This window comes from Lissotriton vulgaris, chromosome 4_1 (genome assembly GCF_964263255.1).
Source record: "Lissotriton vulgaris chromosome 4_1, aLisVul1.2, whole genome shotgun sequence".
Taxonomy (NCBI): Eukaryota; Metazoa; Chordata; class Amphibia; order Caudata; family Salamandridae; genus Lissotriton; species Lissotriton vulgaris.
Genome location: NC_141691.1, coordinates 907,385,148 through 907,405,907, shown reverse-complemented (window position 1 = coordinate 907,405,907; position 20,760 = coordinate 907,385,148). Strand labels below are relative to the sequence as shown.

Here is a 20,760-nt window from a genome sequence, read left to right as displayed (position 1 = left end):
AGATAGGGCAGCTGCTAGGATGTTGTTTGAAGGTTTTTCCAGTGGTTTCCGTATCCCAGCATCGCATGTCCCCCCTATTACTCAGTGTAGGAACCAAGTTTCAGCAAGAACCCATCCCTCAGTAGTGGACACAAAGGTGGAGAAAGAGCGGGCCTTAGGCCGAGTAGCAGGCCCGTTCCCGGCTCCTCCCTGGGACAACTTTGTCTGCTCCCCTTTGGGAGTGGTGCCCAAGAAGGAGCCGGGACAGTTCAGAATGATCCATAACTTATCCGCACGGAAGGGTGCATCGGTAAACGATGCCATCGACCCGGCAGTGTGCTCAGTGACGTACTCGTCCTTTGATGCCGCGGTTCACAAAGTGAGGGAGCTAGGCCGAGGGGCATTGCTAGCAAAAACCGACATTGAGTCAGCATTCCGCTTGTTACCGGTACACCCCGAGGATTACCATTTGTTAGGCTTTCAGGTCCAACAGCAATTTTATTACGACAGATGTATGCCTATGGGTTGTGCGGTCTCCTGCAAGTATTTTGAGACCTTTAGCTCCATGCTGCAATGGGTGTTTTCACAAAAGTCAGGATGTACGGATGTGGTGCATTACTTGGATGATTTCATGGTGATGGGCCCCGCATTGTCGGATGCCTGCACGTTGGCCCTTACCCAGCTGGTGGCGATGCTGAAGGAATTTGGGGTGCCGCTGGCACCGAGCAAGACAGTCGGCCCTGACACGTGCATGTCCTTCCTGGGCATTGAAATTGACACAGTAGCGGGGGAATGTAGATTGCCAATGGATAAAGTAAAGGCCTTTTCCTTAGCCATTGAAGTAGCGTTGGCGTGTCCAAAGGTGACATTGCATCAGTTACAAGTGCTTGTGGGGCAGCTAAACTTTGCTCTGCGTATCATTCCCATGGGACGCCCTTTCTCGAGGTCTATAGCCAGAGCCATGGTGGGTCTTACCCAGAAACATCACCGGGTGAGGTTAAAAGCAGGGGTGAAGGAGGACCTCAAGGTGTGGCGTGACTTCCTGGCAGATTTCAACGGGCGGGTAGTGTGGCCCGCGCCGCCGGTGTCCAGTAAGGAACTAGGATTATACACCGATTCAGCTGGTAGTGTTGGTTTTGGGGCAATCTTGGGCCCTGCCTGGTGTGGGGCGGTCTGGCCAGCGGAGTGGCACGTAGCAGGCTAGACTAAGAATTTAGCCTTTCTAGAGCTCTTTCCCATCTGGGTTGCAGTTTCGGTTTGGGCGGAGAGCTTCAGGGACAGGGTCGTGACCTTCTGGTCGGATAACATGGCAGTGGTTCAGGTTATCAATCGGAAATGGGCGACTTGCCCACACGTGCTGAGGTTGCTGAAATTGTTGGTGTTGGCATGCTTGAAATTGAATTTGACCTTTAAAGCTGCGCATATACCTGGAGTTGATAACCATGCTGCTGACGCTTTGTCTCGTTCCAAGTTGCAGGACTTCCGGAGGTTCCACCCGCAGGCGGAAGAGCACATGACGACGTTCCCTACGTCACTGTGGAAAATTGGAGCCCCGCTTTAGCGGGGCTGGTAGGTGCCGCTCTGTGTGACAGGACCAGACTTGCTTATCAGTCACAGTTTAATGTTTACAGATCATTTGTGGGACAAGCCGGAGGGGTTAGGATCTTCTCACCTGAAACAATGTATGCCTTCTTACAGGTTCTGCGAGATCAGGGCAAATCAGTGTCTTATGCTAGGGCCGCCTTGGCAGCGATAGGCTTCTTCGCTAAACTGGCGAGGGAGCGGGACCCTGGGGCTTCATTCTTGATCAGGAAGGCCTTAGTGGGTTGGGCCCGATTGGACGGGCCACGGCGGGACTGTCGTAGTCCTATGGATCTCCCGACCTTGATCGATATTCTGGGGGTACTGCCTGTCATTTGCCAGTCACCGTTCGAGGGAATCATGCTGTGGGCGGCATTTTGCCTAGCCTTTTACGGGGCTTTTCGCCTGGGTAAGATAGTTGGAGCTTCCAAGGTAGACCATGGGGGAGGGTTGCAGTTCAAAGATATTTCCTTTTCCTCTGGGGGGCTTAGTACTGCGGTTGGGATGTTCCAAGACAGACCAAACAGGAAAGGGGTTCACCATCCGTTTGCTGCCAGCTCCTGGGATAGCAGCCTGCCCCGTATCCCGTATGCAGGCGTACTTGGCCCGACGCCCAGCAGGAGGGGGGTCGGCTCTCTTCGTCCATGAAAACGGGGATTGCCTGTCTCAGTATCAATTTAAAGCAGTATTTGGGTTGGCCTTGGGGAATCTGGGTCTGGGAGCAGCGGGCTATTCATCTCATTCCTTTAGGATTGGCGCCGCTACTCTGGCGGCAGGGGCCGGTCTCGCCCCCAACGTGGTAAAAGGTGAGGGTCGATGGACCTCGGAATGCTATAAGCGATATGTGAGGCCTGAATTGTTGTAAAAACATGTGTGTGCAGTGTCTAACGGCCTCATCTCTCTCCTTTCTGATTAGTATGCCCGATTCCGTGGTATGGGTACTCGGGCACTCTTTTGTGCGTCGCGTGGCGGTGCGCTTGCAGCGAAGAGAGGTGGTGAAACCGGCCGCATTGGGCGAGACCGAATTGGTATGGCACGGCGTTGGAGGGATGCGTAGCCGACACTTGAGGCGGATCGTTGAGGAGCTCAAGGCACGAGAGCACAAATCGCCGGATTGGATAATTCTACATTTGGGTGGCAATGACATGGTCGACAGAGGGCGCTTGGCTGTCAAGGAAGCCCTACTAGCAGAGTTTGCCTGGCTGGGGCATGAGTTCCCCTCGAGAAAAATAGTCTGGTCGGGCATGATATCACGCAGGGCATGGGGCCCAGGAGTGCGTCCTAGATCTTTGAACGTCTCGGTGAGGCGATTGAACGGCGAACTAGCAAGGTTGTGCTCAGTGAAGGGCCGCTTGCGCTACCTCCAGCACCGGATGATTTCCGGGGAAGCAATGTACCACCAGGATGGGGTGCATTTATCGGACTATGGAACTGATACTTTTATCTGAGAACTTTGGTCATTTATTCTGAACGCAGGTGGGGAGGGTGTCAGACCTGTGGGCCTTAGCCACCCTTGTGGCGGAGAAGAGACCTGCGATCAGTAAATAGTGGCTAAACAAGATGGATGGGAGCCCGCTTGCCGGGCTCCAGAGGCCAGCTCTGAGGGGGGATATGGCAAGCTCTCCACTGGGAGGAAGTGACCACCGGCTGGGGAGGCTAGGGCGACAGATTTCGAGCCTCCCGTGTGACCCGGGGCAGCCTGGTGATCGAGAGGTGGGCCCCGGTAATGGCGGACAAGGATAGAAGGGCGGGACCCACCCCTCTAAGGGGCAGGTGCACGGCACTTGGCGTAGGAGACCCAGTTGCGAGATGCGAACCAGATGGTGTTTCTCCCTTAGGGTTGGGAAGGTGATGGAGCTGATATGCTCATAAATGTAGTTATGTTATAACTTGTGATTTTAGATATGCATGTTATTGCTTGTCATGTTTATACAATGTGGTGAATAAACATGGCCTTTTTTACCCCCACCTGAATCTCTGGTGATTTCAAATGTGGGGATCTTGCATGTCTAGGGTAGTTGGGCGGCGGGGGCATATCTGGAGGGTACGGGTCCTATGACAAGCGTGGAGAATCACGACGCGCGCACTTAGGACCCGGCCTCTCCGGACCCTGTCCGCTCCTGGTCTCTGGTGGTTGGTCGGGCGGACGGCCCAATCGGCGTCCGGCCAACCCACTTCCGCTCCGGCGATATCGCGTGACCCGAGGGTCAGGGGGTGGAGATTCTGGGCCTGTTTAGGGTCAACTCCCTGTGACTGGGGTCTCTGTTCCCGCTATTACTCCTGGATACCTGACTGCTCACGCCGGCACCTGGCCATTCTCGTGATCCGGGCCGGCTTTCCAAAACTCCCACCCACCCGTCCCTTAGATTAATGGTTTTGGGGGGCATTCTGCGGAGAAGAGACCTGCGATCAGTAAATAGTGGCTAAACAAGATAGATGGGAGCCCGCTTGCCGGGCTCCATAGGCCAGCTCTGAGGGGGGATATGGCAAGGTCTCCACTGGGAGGAAGTGACCACCGGCTGGGGAGGCTAGGGCGACAGATTTCAAGCCTCCCGGGCGACCCGGGGCAGCCTGGTGGTCGAGAGGTGGGCCCCGGTAATGGCGGACAAGGATAGAAGGGCGGGACGCACCCCTCTAAGGGGCAGGTGCACGGCACTTGGCGTAGGAGACCCAGTTGCGAGATGCGAACCAGATGGTGTTCCTCCCTTAGGGTTGGGAAGGTGATGGAGCTGATATGCTCATAAATGTAGTTATGTTATAACTTGTGATTTTAGATATGCATGTTATTGCTTGTCATGTTTATACAATGTGGTGAATAAACATGGCCTTTTTTAACCCCACCTGAATCTCTGGTGATTTCAAATGTGGGGATCTTGCATGTCTAGGGTAGTTGGGCGGCGGGGGCATATCTGGAGGGTACGGGTCCTATAGAGTGTTGAACTTTTGACCTCTGTTAACAGTTAACTTTTGCATGATGTGCTGGGGGTAGGGTGGACAGTTATGTCAGTTGGAAAGGTTTGAAATGTTGAACCAATGGAAATGTGTCTTTGGTTTAGAATTATTGTGTGAAGGAATTTGATGTGTTATTAATGTGTATATATGTGTAAATTGAGAGGGAAAATGTGCCATTTGTTTGGTTCTGCTGCAAGCACTGAAGCAGAGAGATTCTGTGTAAGGCTATCTGCTGTGTGAGTGGCATTCTTCTTAATCTTCCAATCAGTTTGAAAGCTGAGATAATTACTTGTAAGGGACTGTATGTGTTGCATTTTATTTTTAATAAGAGTAATGTGTTTATTCCTGTAAAGTTTGTAGAACCATATTCTGAGTTTCTCTGCATTTGGATAACTATTGTGATAAATCATTTGGTTAATGTGTTTAGTTAGTCACTTTTGTGCAATAAAGGGCAGTACTAAAAAATGTAGAAAGTGTGCAGTCACTTTTTTAGTTGTAAAATATTTAATAGTGTTGCTTTTGTAGAATTAGGCTTGTGTTCTAAATCTACAATTTTGTAGTCAGTATACATAGACTGCTACATACACTCTTGGGCAGATTTACAAGCCCCTTGGGCCTCTTTCTTATTCTTTTGTGTCTTATTTGTGGATGTAATGTTGGCACAAAAATAATGGTGCAAATTGGAAATGTATTTGCAAAATGAGTTAGGATTGTCCACTGAAATGTAGTGGTCATATACATGGAATGTGTTTAGTCACTAAAATGTTTTAGTGTGGTAAATGTGTTTTGGTGAAATGTATGGTTTACATTTTTTGTCTAGAATCACACTGAGCATCTGTGAAAAATAAAGATTTACACTTGCACCTTTTTCTATAATCTCCGCTGTCTCTCTCATAGTCTACCTCTCTCGGCTTATAGTGTCCCCTCTGTTCTGATATTTTCCTTTATTTTCTTATTTTAATTTGTCTTTGTTCACAAAGCCACTTCTTCTCATACTCCCTCCTGTCCTTTTAGTCTCTCTCTGTCCTTATTGTCTCCTTCTGTCTCCTAAAGGTGCCCCTTCTTTTTATAGTCTCTCCTCTGACCTCTTATTCATCTCTCTCTCATCATATGTCTCTCTTAATAATTCTCCAGTCAGTATACATAGACTGCTGTATACATTCTTGGGCAGATTTACAAGCCCCTTGGGCCTCTTTCTTGTTCTATTGTGTTTCATTTTTGGATGTAATGTTGACAAAAAATAATAGTGCAAATTGGAAATGTATTTGCAAAATGAACCAGGATTGTCCACTGAAATGTAGTGGTCATATACATGGAATGTGTTTAGTCACTAAAATGTTTTAGTGTGGTAAATGTGTTTTGGTGAAATGTATGGTTTACATTTTTTTGTCTAGAATCATACTGAGCGTCTGTGTAAATGAAATAATTACACTTGCACCTTTTTCCATAATCTCCGCTGTCTCTCTCACAGTCTAACTCTCTCTGCTTATAGTGTCCCCTCTCTTCTGATATTTCCCTTCTTTCCTTATTTTAATTTGTCTTTGTTCACAGTGCCACTTTTTCTCATACTCCCTCTTGTCCTTTTAGTCCCCCGCTGTCCTTATTGTCTCCTAATAGTCCCCCTTCTTTTTATAGTCTCTCCTCTGACCTCTTATTCCTCCCTCTCTCATCATATGTCTCTCTTAATAATTCTCCAGTCAGTATACATAGACAGCTGCATACATTCTTGTGCAGATTTACCAGCCCCTTGGGCCGTTTTCTTGTTCTATTGTGTGTCATTTTTGGATGTAATGTTGGCAAAAAAAATAATGGTGCAAATTGGAAATGTATTTGCAAAATGAGCCAGGATTGTCCACTGAAATGTAGTGGTCATATACATGGAATGTGTTTAGTCACTAAAATGTTTTAGTGTGGTAAATGTGTTTTGGTGAAATGTATGGTTTAAAATATTTTGTCTAGAATCACACTTAGCGTCTGTGTCAATTAAAGAATTACACTTGCACCTTTTTCCTTATTCTCCGCTGTCTCTCTCACAGTCTAACTCTCTCTGCTTAAAGTGCCCCCTCTCTTCTGATATTTCCCTTCTTTCATTATTATAATTTGTCTTTGTTCACAGTGCCACGTTTTCTCATACTCCCTCATGTCCTTTTAGTACCCTCTGTCCTTATTGTCTCCTTCTGTCTCCTAATAGTGCCCCTTATTTTTATTGTCTCTCCTCTGACCTCTTATTCCTCTCTCTCATCATATGTCTCTCTTAATAATTCTCCAGTCAGTATACATAGAATGTTGCATACACTCCTGGGCAGATTTACAAGCCCCTTGGGCATCTTTATTTTTCTATTGTGTCTTATTATGGATGTAATGTTGGCAAAAAAATAATGGTGCAAATTGGAAATGTATTTGCAAAATGAGTGAGGATTGTCCACTGAAATGTAGTGGTCATATACATGGATTGTGATTAGTCACTAAAATGTTTTAGTGTGGTAAATGTGTTTTGGTGAAATGTATGGTTTAACAGTTTTTGTCTAGAATCACACTGAGCGTCTGTGAAATTTATAGATTTACACTTGCTCCTTTTTCTATAATCTCAGCTGTGTTTCTCACAGTCTACCGCTCTCTGCTTATAGTGTTTCCTCTGTTCTGATATTTTCCTTTATTTCCTTATTTTAATTTGTCTTTCTTCACAGTGCCACTTCTTCTCTTACTCCCTCCTGTCCTTTTAGTCCCCCTCTGTCCTTATTGTCTCCTTCTGTCTCCTAATAGTGCCCCTTCTTTGTATAGTCTCTCCTCTGACCTCTTAATCCTCCCTCTCTCATCATATCTCTCTTTTAAAAATTTTGTAGTCAGTATTCATAGACTGCTGCATACACACTTGGGCAGATTTACAAGCTCCTTGGGCTTCTTTCTTCTTCTATTGTGTCTCATTTTTGGATGTAATGTTGGCAAAAAAGAATGGTGCAAATTGGAAATGTATTTGCAAAATGAGTCAGGATTGTCTACTGAAATGTAGTGGTCATATACATGGAATGTGTTTAGTCACTAAAATGTTTTAGTGTGGTAAATGTGTTTTGGTGAAATGTATGGTTTACATTTTTTTGTCTAGAGTCACACTGAGCATCTGTGTAAATTAAAGAAGTACACTTGCACCTTTTTCCATAATCTATGCTGCCTCTCTCATAGTCTACCTATCTCTGCTTATAGTGTCCCCTCTCTTCTGATATTTCCCTTCTTTCCTTATTTTAATTTGTCTTTGTTCACAGTGCCACTTTTTTCATACTCCCTCCTATCCTTTTAGTCTCCCTCTGTCCTTATTGTCTACTTCTGTCTCCTAATAGTCCCCCTTCTTTTTATAGTCTCTCCTCTGACCTCTTATTCCTTTCTCTCATCATATGTCTCTCTTAATAATTCTCCAGTCAGTATACATAGACTGCTGCATACATTCTTGGGCAGATTTACAAGCTCCTTGGGCCTCTTTCTTGTTTAACTGTGTTTCATTTTTGGATGTAATATTGGCAAAAAAATAATGGTGCAAATTGGAAATGTATTTGCCAAATGAGTCAGGATTGTCCACTGAAATGTAGTGGTCACATACATGGAATGTGTTTAGTCACTAAAATGTTTTAGTGTGGTAAATGTGTTTTGGTGAAATGTATGGTTTAGAATTTTTTGTCTAGAATCACCCTGAGCATCTGTGTAAATTAAAGAATTACACTTGCACCTTTTTCCATAATCTCTGCTGTCTCTCTCACAGTCTAACTCTCTCTGCCTATAGTGTCCCCTCTCTTCTGATATGTTCCTTCTTTCCTTATTTTCATTTGTCTTTCTTCATAGTGCCACTTTTTTCAAATTTCCTTCTATTCATTTAGTCTCCTTCTGTCTCTTAATATCTCCTTCCTAATAATTCCCCAGTCAGTATACATAGAGTGCTGCATGCACTCTTGGGCAGATTTTCATGCCCCTTGGGCCTCTTTTTTGTTCTATTGTGTCTCATTTTTGTATTTGATGTTGGAAAAATAATAATGCAGCAAATTGGAAAATGTGCTTTTCGATTTTCATTTTGTCTTGTCTTTCTTTATACTTAATTTTTCTGTTCATATTGCCTGTTCTCTTCGCTTACTCTTCCTTGACTCCCTGTGTATACTCTGTAGGAGTTTCCTCATGCTACCCATCCTTTCATACTGACCTTTCTCTTTATATTTGTTTGTCTTCTCATAGTTTTCACTCTTTTGTCATACTCTTTTCACTCTCCATAATCTACCATATGTTTATACTCCTTCCTTTCTCCTCATAGTGTATTTTCTGTTCTTATACCCTTGTTTTCTTCTCATGCAGCAGTTTTCCTCACATTATCCGTGTTCTCTTTTGGTACTTTTTTTTATACTGCCCCCCTGTCTCTTTATACTTTATCTCTATTTTCTTATGCTCTCTCTTCTTTCCGCATACTGCCATCTTTCTCCTCAACTCTTCCTTAACTCTTCATACTTTCCAGTCTTTTCATACTCTATTTATCCCCTTATACTGCAGTGTCTGTTTATATTCTCTTTTCAATTTATATTTCCTATTGTCTCATAGTCCTCTTTCTCTTGTTGTAACTTCTTCTATTTTTATACTCCCACGTTTGTTGTCATAATCTCCCCTCTCTTGTTATAAGAAATATATTGGTGTATTTCATATATTAATTTTTTCCAAAGTGATATATATTTTTTCTAATAGATTGTTTTGATCATCACTGAAAATAAATCATCATGCCAAGAAAAATAGACAAGAAGAAAGAACAAAAGAAAGCAGTTTTTTAAAAGAGAAGTCATCTACAACATTTACCTGAAGAACAATCTGTTAACAAAAAGAAAAAAAGTCCTGGTAAGAAAACTAAGAGTTTTCTGAGAAGATTGTTAACCACTAACAGTAGTGTGCACAATGTAACAAATAGTATCACTGTTTCTTCAACTAAGAGAAAAAAGAAGAACCATAGAAAAACCTGTTCTGAAAAAAATGTATACAGTAAAAGGAGGAAAAAACAATATAAGGAAATAAGGAAGAATATGTTCTATAATAGAGTTTTATCAAACTTGACTAAGTTAGTCAAGAATTGTAAAAAGAAAACAGAATTTTATAAGAAGAAAAAAGGGATTGAAAATATAGTTGAGAAAGCATTTGAATTAAAAAAGAAACTGTTTTAGTAATCAATAGAATTCGATCACTAGATTAGCTAATGCATTTAATGAAGGGCAAAAGTAAGTGGAGAAAAGTAATTAATAGAAGTAATTTTTCTGTAGTTTTTTGGGTGAATGGAAAAATACTTCAAGTTCTGAGCCTTTTTTTAATGAGGAGAGTTATTTTCAGAGTAATGATTTGTTGCATGCAGTTGAGACTACAGGTCGTGCGTATGAGGTTAAAAATGGTTGTCCTATTGTAGTGAACGGCAGTAACTATACTAAGAAAAGTGTTAAACAAAAGATTAAGATGTTGCAAGGATTAGACCCTTGCAGAGTGAGAAAAAATACTGGTTTGCAAGGCCATTCTTTGGCTTGTCTTTCTAAAAAAGTATGTAGAAGTGTTTTTCACCATTTCAGGATGTTGGCAGTACATCATACTGCAATGAGGAAATTAGTCAGAAGGTTGTATTATGCAAGAAGTCCAGCTCTAATGTTAAACATTTTTAACAGTGATCTTTAGCATGGATCTGTATCAGATGTGAAGAATGTTTGTGATGAAATTCAGGTTCTTTACTTTTGTCCTGAAGAAGACAGTGCAGAAATTGCTACGTTCGTAGAAAGAAATGTAGAAGAGAATGTACAAAATTGTAGTTCAGAAAAATTTGAGCAAGAAATTACAAAATTTAAGGTGATTTCAGGTAAAACACCAAATTATTCTTGTATTTGTTGTCGACGTACTCATTATAAAAGTCAGACTAGAACTGTTGATCTGTATTTAAAATGTGAAAAGGAAAATAATAAGGGGTGGATGGAATTTGCCACTTATTTGTTGGTGGAGAATAGTTTTGATTTGGATTCTGATCAGCGTATTTGTAAATATATATATTTTTTTGTTTTGTTTTTTTTGGTCCTCATTTACCACCATGGATTCAAGTGTAGCCGCAGTCGGGAATACCACTTCTGTCACAGTTTATAAACCTGGCAGGGCATGGTTACAGGAAACTACCAGGAACCAAATACCCTCAGAAATTTCATAACCTTAGAGACCGACACGTAAGAAACCAAAGACAAGAAAAAAACTACAGAATCAGCCAAGAACAGGTGAAGTACAACCATTGAGTCCCAGACTTCCAGATGGATCAGACTTTGTAGGTTCAATAAAACCACAGGTGTATAATCATCGGACCGGGGAAAAAAAAAAAACCCAGCCACCTCAATGGCCCCAAACCAACTGAAACCAGAATGCTCTCTTAACTTGGTTGCCTGATCTTGCTAGATCTAATCTGGAGACTTGCAAAACTGACACCTGCCAGTCCATAAATGAAGGAGGAACAGGGTCCTTCCATCGTCTACAAATCTCCCTGCGGGCAAGAAGAATGGAATAAAACAGTAGACTCTTTGCTTACCCTTGAACCTGATCCGAAACCCCGAAGATGACAGTTGGGCGATGCAGATTTATTTGCTTTCTTAGTGATGCAGAGAGTATGTGACTTATAGCATCCCAAAAAGGAGCAAGGCAGGGACATTCAAAGAACATGTGGGTATCCGATGCCATGGGCAGACCACATTTAGCGCAGACTACAAGATTCCCTTGTGAGATTTTCGTAAGCCTTAGAGGGGAATAATATGCCCGATGAAGCGTGAACAGATGATTTCTACGCAACCATGCCGGCTTAACAATGTCCCATAAGGCTTTACAGGAGGTGCTCCACAGGTCTTCTACATCAAAACCTGACATGGTAGCTCCCCAGAGATGGACTGGTAGTAAAAAGTCACAATCAACTTCCTCCAAGATTGACTTATACCAGAGGAAAACTTCCTTTTTAGCCTGTGAATTATCTGCCAGTTGGGATATTAAAAGGCTATAGCCTCCAATAGGAAACCTGTTTGCCAGGCACGGCCGTGCAAGGAATGAATGAGTCCAACCCACCATTTGCATATATTTGAACCTTGAAAGGTTCGGTCCAATCCTGCCTCTTATGCACTCCCTCTGGAGGAGATTACCATCCATAAATAGGTCCCCCCAGACCACCAACCCGGCTTCTTTAAGTGGAACAACCAAGCTGTCACACAACCACAAGGGGCTATCCGGAAGACCCCAAAGGGGTGCCCTACTGCCATAGTAGCTGATTTTTATGGCCACCGTTAATTTTGCCCAAGGTTTTGCAAAACCCTGCAGAATCTTCAATTTGATCTTCTTAAAAAGCTTTTGGCTGCCAAATTTAAACAAAAAACCTCACTGGCTGAGGCCTTCCCCTTTAAGTAAAGCTGAAAATAAAGAGCCGACTCCATAATCTACAGGCATCTTTAGAAGCATTCAGGCATGGGAGAGTTGGAACGCCCAAGCATACATCTGCATATCTGGAGCAGCCAGCCACCCTTCTCCCTACGTCTCCTAAGTTTCTTCCAAGCTATCCTTGGAAGGTGCTTATTCCATATAAAGGAAGACCCCAAAGGGGTGCCCTACTGCCATAGTAGCTGATTTTTATGGCCACCGTTAATTTTGCCCAAGGTTTTGCAAAACCCTGCAGAATCTTCAATTTGATCTTCTTAAAAAGCTTTTGGCTGCCAAATTTAAACAAAAAACCTCACTGGCTGAGGCCTTCCCCTTTAAGTAAAGCTGAAAATAAAGAGCCGACTCCATAATCTACAGGCATCTTTAGAAGCATTCAGGCATGGGAGAGTTGGAACGCCCAAGCATACATCTGCATATCTGGAGCAGCCAGCCACCCTTCTCCCTACGTCTCCTAAGTTTCTTCCAAGCTATCCTTGGAAGGTGCTTATTCCATATAAAGGAAGTGATATCCACCTACAATTTAGCTATTAAAGAGGGATCAAAATAAAGAGGAATAGTATTAAATAAAAATGAAATTTTAGGTAAAATGGTTATTTTAATCAGGTTTACTCTCCCTAGAAGGGATAACGGTAATTGAGCGCAGGATTGCATTAACTGACGACATATCTTTGCCACAGCTGAGAAGTTGGAAGCTACTAGCTGATTTATATCCTTCGTTATATTTACTCCAAGATAACACATAGATGATCCTGGCTGTATACTGATTTCACACTGATCATCATTCCAAATTAATACCTCAGTTTTTGAGGCATTCACCTCATAGCCAGATGCTTCACCAAATTGTTGTGCCACATCCAGTACTGCTGGGATTGCGGTTTGTGCCTCAGAAGAGAAGATAAGCACATCGTCCGCATAGAAGGCAACCTTCCTCCCCCACCCCCTATAGGAAAAGGACTAAATATTAATATCATCCCTCAGACATTGAGCGATGGGTTCGATGTACAAATCGAATAGGAGAGGGCAGAGTGGACAGCCCTGTCTCGTCCCCCTAGAGATATTAAAGGGGTCCGATAATGCTCCATTAACCAATACCCAAGCAGTAGGACTCTGATACAAAAGATGAATGGCTCGCCGAAAGCCTCCCCGATATTGAACTTGGCCAGGGCCTCCGACAGGTATGTCCAGTTTACCCTGTCGAAGGCCTTGGTGGCATCCAGTGTTATAGCAACCAGAGGAAGGGACTCAGCTGTAGCTATATCGATTGCGCCTATTAGGTCGTATGTTAATTCGTAAAGCTGGCGCCCCTTTACAAAACCCTTCTGGTCTTTATGTAAAACATTAAGAGCAACCGCAGCCAGCCTCCCCGCCAAAACAGTAGTAAAGATCTTATAATCTACGTTTAAGATTGAAATTGGTCTATAAGACCCACAGGTGGAGGCTGGCTTACCAGGTTTCAGAATCAGGGTGATGGAAGCACTATTCCAAGATTCAGGGGAAGCTGGCCATTCCGCAAAATTTGATTGAATAATATGGTAAGAGATGGTACTATTTCCTGTTCTAATAATTTAAAAATATCTGCTGGTAAACCATACGGCCCTGCCGCTTTCCCTTTCTTACCACTTCAGATGGCTAACCTAACCTCTTCCTCAGAAATCTCACTGTCCAGGAGTGTACTCTGCTCAACAGAAAGGGCCGGGAGGGAGATTTTACTCAACCAGTCTGAAACTAATTCTGGGTTGATGTTTTTTCCTTCATGGTATATCTCCTGAAAAAACTCTCTAAAGGCCGATCTTATGCCTTCATCAGAAGAGATTATACAGTTGCTCACTGTTATTGATGCAATATTATTACGGGCCTGATCTGTTTTGGCCTTCCAGGCCCACACCTTCCCTGCCCCTTCACCATACTGGTAGTGGGCTAACTGACTGGCCTCCCATCTCTGTTGAACTCTCTTACCTAAAACAGAACCCAACTGCTCTTTAAGGGCGAGCACTTTATCCTGGAGTGGTTTTAAGACTAAGTCCATAGAAGCTATACTAGCATCGATGTCTGATTGTACTTTAGCAATGTCTGCTTCAATAGACACAACTTCCTCCTTATATTGCTTTAGACGAAAATATACTTTGCCTGTAATAAGCCCCTTAAAAAAGCCTTGAGAGAGTCCCATACCACTCCAAATGCCGCCGAACCAATATTTATATTCATAAAGCTTTGAACTTCACACCTAAGAAAGGAAACATCATCAGGGTGTGAAAGGAGAGATCGATCAAATGACCAACCCCTGGGGGAGATAGTGGGGAAGCCCTCAAGCTCCATGAGAACTGCAGAATGGTCGGACAGATGAAGAGGGAGGTATCTTATGTTCTTGACAGAATCAGTCAGTCTCTGACTAATCAGAACAAAATCTATTCTGGACTGATGGTGGTATTTGTAATTCCTAAAAGAAATACCTTGTTGCTGTCCTGACCTTACTCTCCAAATGTCCACATATCCATATTGCTTCATAGAATTAAGCAATAAAGCCCTAGATTTAGAAAGAACAAGAGGACGACTGCTAGGTGATTTATCTAAGTGTGGGTCCAAAACTATATTAAAATCGCCCACCCAGATGGTTGGCTCAGAGAAAGCCAGAAGATGTGCAAATATGGACTCTAGAGAGGAGGGGTCATCAATGTTAGGCCCATAATACCCAACGAATGTGAATTGTTTACCAGAGATAATAACCGTAGCGATGACCCATCTGCCACCTGGGTCCACCATCTGAGTAATTAAGCTAGCTTTAATTTGTTTTTTTTAAAATAATAGACACCCCCCTGATGTTCGTATTTTGTGATGTAGACACCGCAAAGTCAATCCACCTATTTTCCTTCACTAAGGCGAGGGATTCAATGTGCGTCAAATGGGTCTCCTGAAGTATAACGACCTGAGCCTCTGAATCTCGCAGATACTGCAAGATGTTTTTAGCTCTTGGTTTAGTGTGCAGGCCGTTTACATTCCAGGAGATGACTCTAAAACACCCCATTTATTATGTCCCAAGCACTAAATAGAAGCCCCCGCAAGAAGAGGATAACCAAATTATACCCTAACTGAGCGAATACTATGACAAAACCAATCAACAGCTTACGAAATCCGACAAAATTCGGATGGAAAATGAGGAACTTTTTATTTTTTACCCACCACCCACCCCTCCTCCTTCCCCAGTGCCCCCCCTTCCACCCCCACCCATCCCATGGAAAACCCTTGCTATATCTAACCGGAGCAAGCCCAGTAGATAGCACCCCTCCCCGTGATCCCACCAAGATTGCTCTGCCCCTAACTCTAAGTGTATAAAGTGGTGACCCATTATGCTAAGGGCGTATAGCAAAGATCTAGTCTAATCTCCCACTAGATTAAAGGTCAAAAAAGGAAAAACGTAGGATGACATAATACTAAGGGCAGCATTGAACTCTATTTTGTAATCTATGATACAAAAATATTTATTATTTTTTTTTCCTTTTCTTTATTATGTATTATTTTTTCCTTTTCTTTCTAAGAACATGCAACTATATTCCCTTTTTTTTCTTTCCACCTTCCCTCTCACAGCCCTGATATAAACACTGAACTGGAAGGAAAGAAAAAAATAACCCAAAACTATTCAGAGGAGCCCTTATTGCCAAGCGATAGCAACAGCTCATCAGCTGCCTGCACTGATCTCACATTAAACATCTTATTGTTGTGCATAATTTTGAGGGCAGCTGGAAACATCAGTTGTGCAGTAGCACCTAGACTCCTGAAGGCATCAAGACGCTTCCTAAACTCCCACTGCTTCTCTAACGTGACCCTTGAAAGATCTGACCTTATTTGAAAGGTGTAACCTTTCCCCAACAAAGATTTTTGTTTCAAAGCCAGGTCGTCTTTTTTAAAAGAGGTCCAAATGATCAGAATGGGGAATTCGAGACAACGAGACCAAAGAGTAGACATGGTGGCAAAACCAAGAGAGGAAAAAGGGGAGGTAAGAAAACCAGACGAAAGGGCACACTACCAAACACGTTACTGGAAGGCCAACCAGGGGAAGTGAATGGCAATAATGATATTCAAGTGATTAATTTGTCAGACTTTGACCTAACGGAGGATGTATCATCTGTCTTATGCAAAGGCCTGAATTTTTGTCCTACCAATAGAATTGATATCAATAATGTAAAGATTGACATTTACAAGTTTGTTCGCAAATTGAAAATAAAGAAATTTTTCTCTGCAAATGTCTCAGCCCCAAATTGTCAACCACCTCCAGTTGTTGGTGATATTACTATACAAGATGTACATGCTACTAGAATCCTGTTATCAATAACAGAACAAGAGAATGACCCCATAACTCTGCACCAAGTTTTACAAGATTTGGAATGTTGCACCAATTTGAGTGAAGATAGCGGGCTCAAAAAGAAGTCCAAATGGACCCCACAGTTGGGGAGCGGCAGTAACATAGATGCATTCTATAAGAGTGTAAACAAGGAACTAGACATTCTTGAGAATAAGATACGTGACTCCAAGCCTCCATACCCTCAGGATAATTTGTCTTTTAAAGAAAGAAGTGCCCTCAAATTAATATCTAAAAACACTTCCCTTGTAGTGAAAGAAGCGGATAAAGGGGGGAATGTCGTTCTAATGAATAGGACAAAGTATAATGAGGAGATTATGGGGCAACTGAACAATGAAGTCTGGTATACTAAATTACCACATAACCCGATGTTTACAGTTGTAGCCAAGATTAACACCTACTTAAAAACCTGGCATCAGGCTACCCTTCTGAATGACACAGAATTTAAATATCTTACTGTACATCGACCTCGCTTTCCTTGCATTTACACATTGCCAAAGGTTCATAAGTGTCTCCTGTCTCCACCAGGGAGGCCGATCATTTCGGGAATAGGCGGGCCGACTGAAAAATTGGCTGAATTTGTAGATCTTTTTCTCCAACCGTATGTTTTAAACTTACCCTCTAATATCAGGGACACTAAACATATCTTAAATATATTGAATGACTTTGAGTGGGAACCAGAGATGACATTGGTCACGATGGATGTATGCTCCCTATATACAAATATTAATCATGAGTTGGGTCTTAAGGCCCTCGAGTTTTTCCTACATAGGAGACCGGTCGAACTGTTGGAGCACACCAATATGATTTTAATGATGTCAAGACTGATTCTGGAAGAAAATGTATTTCTCTTTGAAGACCAATGGTATAAGCAAACCTGTGGGACCGCCATGGGTTCTAAATTTGCGCCGTCATTTGCCTGCCTATTTATGGGGTGGGTAGAGGCGGTACACATTTGGGGCCGAGGCGGTGCAAAATGGCACTCTCATATTAACTATTATGGAAGATACATAGACGACCTCATACTTATATGGTCTGGAAGTGAGGTTGAACTCTTGGATTTTTTTGCCTACATGAACGACAATGTGTATAATATGACCTTCACTATAGAACATTCCAAAGAGCGAATCAATTTTTTAGATCTAACCCTATATGTAAAAGACAACAAATTGTGTAGTAAGCTCTATAGAAAATCCACATCTTGTAATGCAGTTCTACACAATGATAGTGCACACCCAAGGTCTACAGTCACCTCAATCCCCTATGGAGAACTATATAGGGCTCGACGCAACTGTAGTGAGGATGGCGATTTTCTAGAGTGTATAACAGACATTGAAGGGAGATTCCTTAGGAGAGGTTATGGACCAGATGTTCTATGTAGAGCAAAAAACAGAGTCTTTAAACTAAATAGACAAGAAACTCTGAGTGCTAAATCCCATGACAGCAACAGTAACAAAGATAAGGTGAGATTGATTACCAACTATAATCCTTGGTCATCTAAGGTTAACCAAATACTGAAAAAGTACTGGTTCCTACTGAGTTCTGATCAAACCCTAAAAGACTACATTAACTCACGACCCTCTATATCATATCGACGTGGTATGACGATCAAAAATATGATTAGTCCCAGTTACCCTAAACTAACAGAGAGGACTCCGAATTGGTTACACCTACTTGCAAAAGGCTCATTCCGGTGCGGTGACTGTAGTATGTGTAGAATGTCACGGCACGGAATACTACAATTTACATACAATGGGTCTAAAACCTATCACATAAAATCACACATTGATTGCAACACCACCTATGTGGTATATGCGATAACGTGTAAATGTGATCGAGTATATATTGGCAGCACCATACGCAGACTCAGGGATCGCATGGCAGAACACTTTAGAGCGTTAAAGAATAAAGATTTGAGACATCCCCTAACAGCACATGCTGTGGAGTGCGGATCACAAAGTGAAAATTTAGCTATGTCATTTCATGGTATTGAAACAATGCCCCAAGATGTGAGGGGAGGAGATAGGGAGCTCAGACTAAGACAACTCGAGGCCAGATGGATAATGCAGGTTCATGCGGTAGAGAGGGGTCTTAATTTTGATGACGAACTCCAATTCTTTTTGGGAAATTAATTGATGACACACTCCGGATGGAGTACTCTAAATGCCAATATATGTACATTACTTGAATATGACTTTTTTGGAACTAATGACCCAAAGAACAGCTATTGTGTTTATATGTTGAATCTTTAAATGTACACGATCTTTTGATAAGCATGTTTTTATCATGTTTTGTGATTTTATTATGTTATGATTGGGTAAAGCTGCTTTTAAGTATACCTATGAGTATGACTCTGTCTTTACAATTTACTGTAAAATCAGGTGAATACCTTAGTGAAATCAATATAGAGGTATGACTGTGATGAATATTCATGACACTAACTTGATTTGGTACAATATGAACTTTGAGACAATATTGACTACCATATGCTGGGATCGTATGATACGTTCTGTTTTAAACTGCTCAGGCTGATAACCTCTGTCTAGACCAAGAACGTTATATGTACTAGTAACCGACTCTGTGAAAACATATATTGTCATGATGTTAGTAATGAGATTTAAGGAAATGCCACCTGGTGATGGAAATCTTCGGTGGGTGTCTGTGTTTCTATTTCTCTATTCGGTGTGCACTTATATATTTACAAAACTTGGAATAGATATTACGTATGGTAGGGATAAGATATCGGCTCATACACTCTAAGATGGCGCGGATTCCCACCCGGGAAACCACACCATATGCGGCTAGTCCCTTTTCTATGTCCGACACCGGACGTGGGTATTTGTAGACACTCCGACATGGCGCGGGTGCTGAACGCCAGGAACCCGGTTTTAGAGAAGACGAGATATCGTCACAGGTGAGACCCCGCACATATACAGATCTCTCTCGTGGCGGCGTCAATTTGCCGAGCACGATTTGCTGCGCTTTATTAATGGATATGGGTCGTGTAGTGCGCGCAACCACAGCGATTAAAACTTGCTGTCGGCTAAGTGGGTTAATTCTCACAGCTTGTAGTGCCTGAAGTGTGGGTCACTTAAAGATTGACCCCAGTTAATAAATCTAAATGTTTCTAATGATGACGGAAATGAATATTCCCTAACTAGTAGGATTCCATCTACTTTAATTTGACTACAGGAGGAAAATACCCGATTAATACTGTATGGAGAGAGACTGATTTTAACTACTACCTACGGGCCTAAACAACGTGGAAAATAGAGTGAGTACTAAATATAATGAGACTAAGGTTGGCTTTTGATGTGTACATAGATAGACGATATTCAAGTTCTGAATTGCGGTCTTTTATTGATAGCTAAGAGGACACCTGAACCCCAATGACGTTGTGGCAGGGGTGTTGAACAAGAGATTAGAGGCCGAATTTACTCAATTAAGGTACTTATGACTGATTCATAAATTCTGGTTGAGCACGATATGTTGATGTGGGGCTATCTCTCTCCGGCCACAACAACAAACTCACACTTATGAATACTGAAATTTTAACAGTGTGTTGATGTGGATTGCACACAGGATAAAGCTCACGGTGGTGGGATTCTTCTCTATTACAACTTTATTATATATATTCGGTTATGTTGGTGGTTACCACTCACTAAAACTTTCTCTTCAGAGCACCTTGTGTGGTCTCTAGGTGATATTGCACCAGCTCTTCGGTGTTGATAGCTTGCAACACTTCATAATGGGACTCTTTTAAAATCTGAGTTCTTGAAAAATAGGGGTGTTGGAAATAAACATATATACGTAAAGGTTTTAAAACTGTAAAATTACATTGTTCTAGCCTTGAAGAAGTCTGTGGATTAACACCATATCAGACGAAACACGTGTCGGCTAGGAGGTTTTATGAACAATCAACGCATGAAATAAAAGAAAGAAGAGAAGAAAACAAACAGTGATTTGTGATTTGTTCGTTGGCTGCAAAGTGAATTTTCGTAATAGCTCAGGATAAATGTTGTGTTGTGTTTCAGGGCATTGACTGGTTCATGCCTGTTGTGTTTAGATTGGTGGTCTAAACCTTGTCCTTGGAGCTTTTATATATTTTCTCATCCTTACTATTATCACTGTTACCCGGCGCAATTATAACCCAACCACCAATTTCCTCATTTGTTATTTATTGTGGGTTTGCTGCGGGGTGGTGATTTGGGTAATATACCTGGCTACTATTGGATAATTAGAATGTGTTCTAGGAATGAGAGACACAAGGTGGCAGATGATCTCTTTAAGAGTTTACATGCAGGTGCATCAGTCAATAAAGCAGTCTCATTAGGAACAAGCAAACCAAATGAAGGTTTAAAACAGAAATTCATTCGGTTGGAACGCCTAAAAAAATCTGAGATTAGTAAATGGTGGGATGGAGCAACACTCTGGGAATACCA

At 42.4% G+C, this 20,760-nt stretch overlaps 1 protein-coding gene across 1 annotated transcript; it reads left to right on the top strand.

Moving 5' to 3' along the window:
- The first annotated feature begins 19 nt into the window (after nucleotides 1-19).
- Nucleotides 20-20,397, top strand: LOC147722703 (uncharacterized). The gene is made up of 2 exons (XM_086967360.1): nucleotides 20-970; nucleotides 20,353-20,397. The coding sequence occupies exons 1-2, from the start codon at nucleotides 20-22 to the stop codon at nucleotides 20,395-20,397; spliced, it is 996 nt and encodes a 331-aa protein (XP_086823486.1).
- The last annotated feature ends 363 nt before the right edge of the window (nucleotides 20,398-20,760 follow it).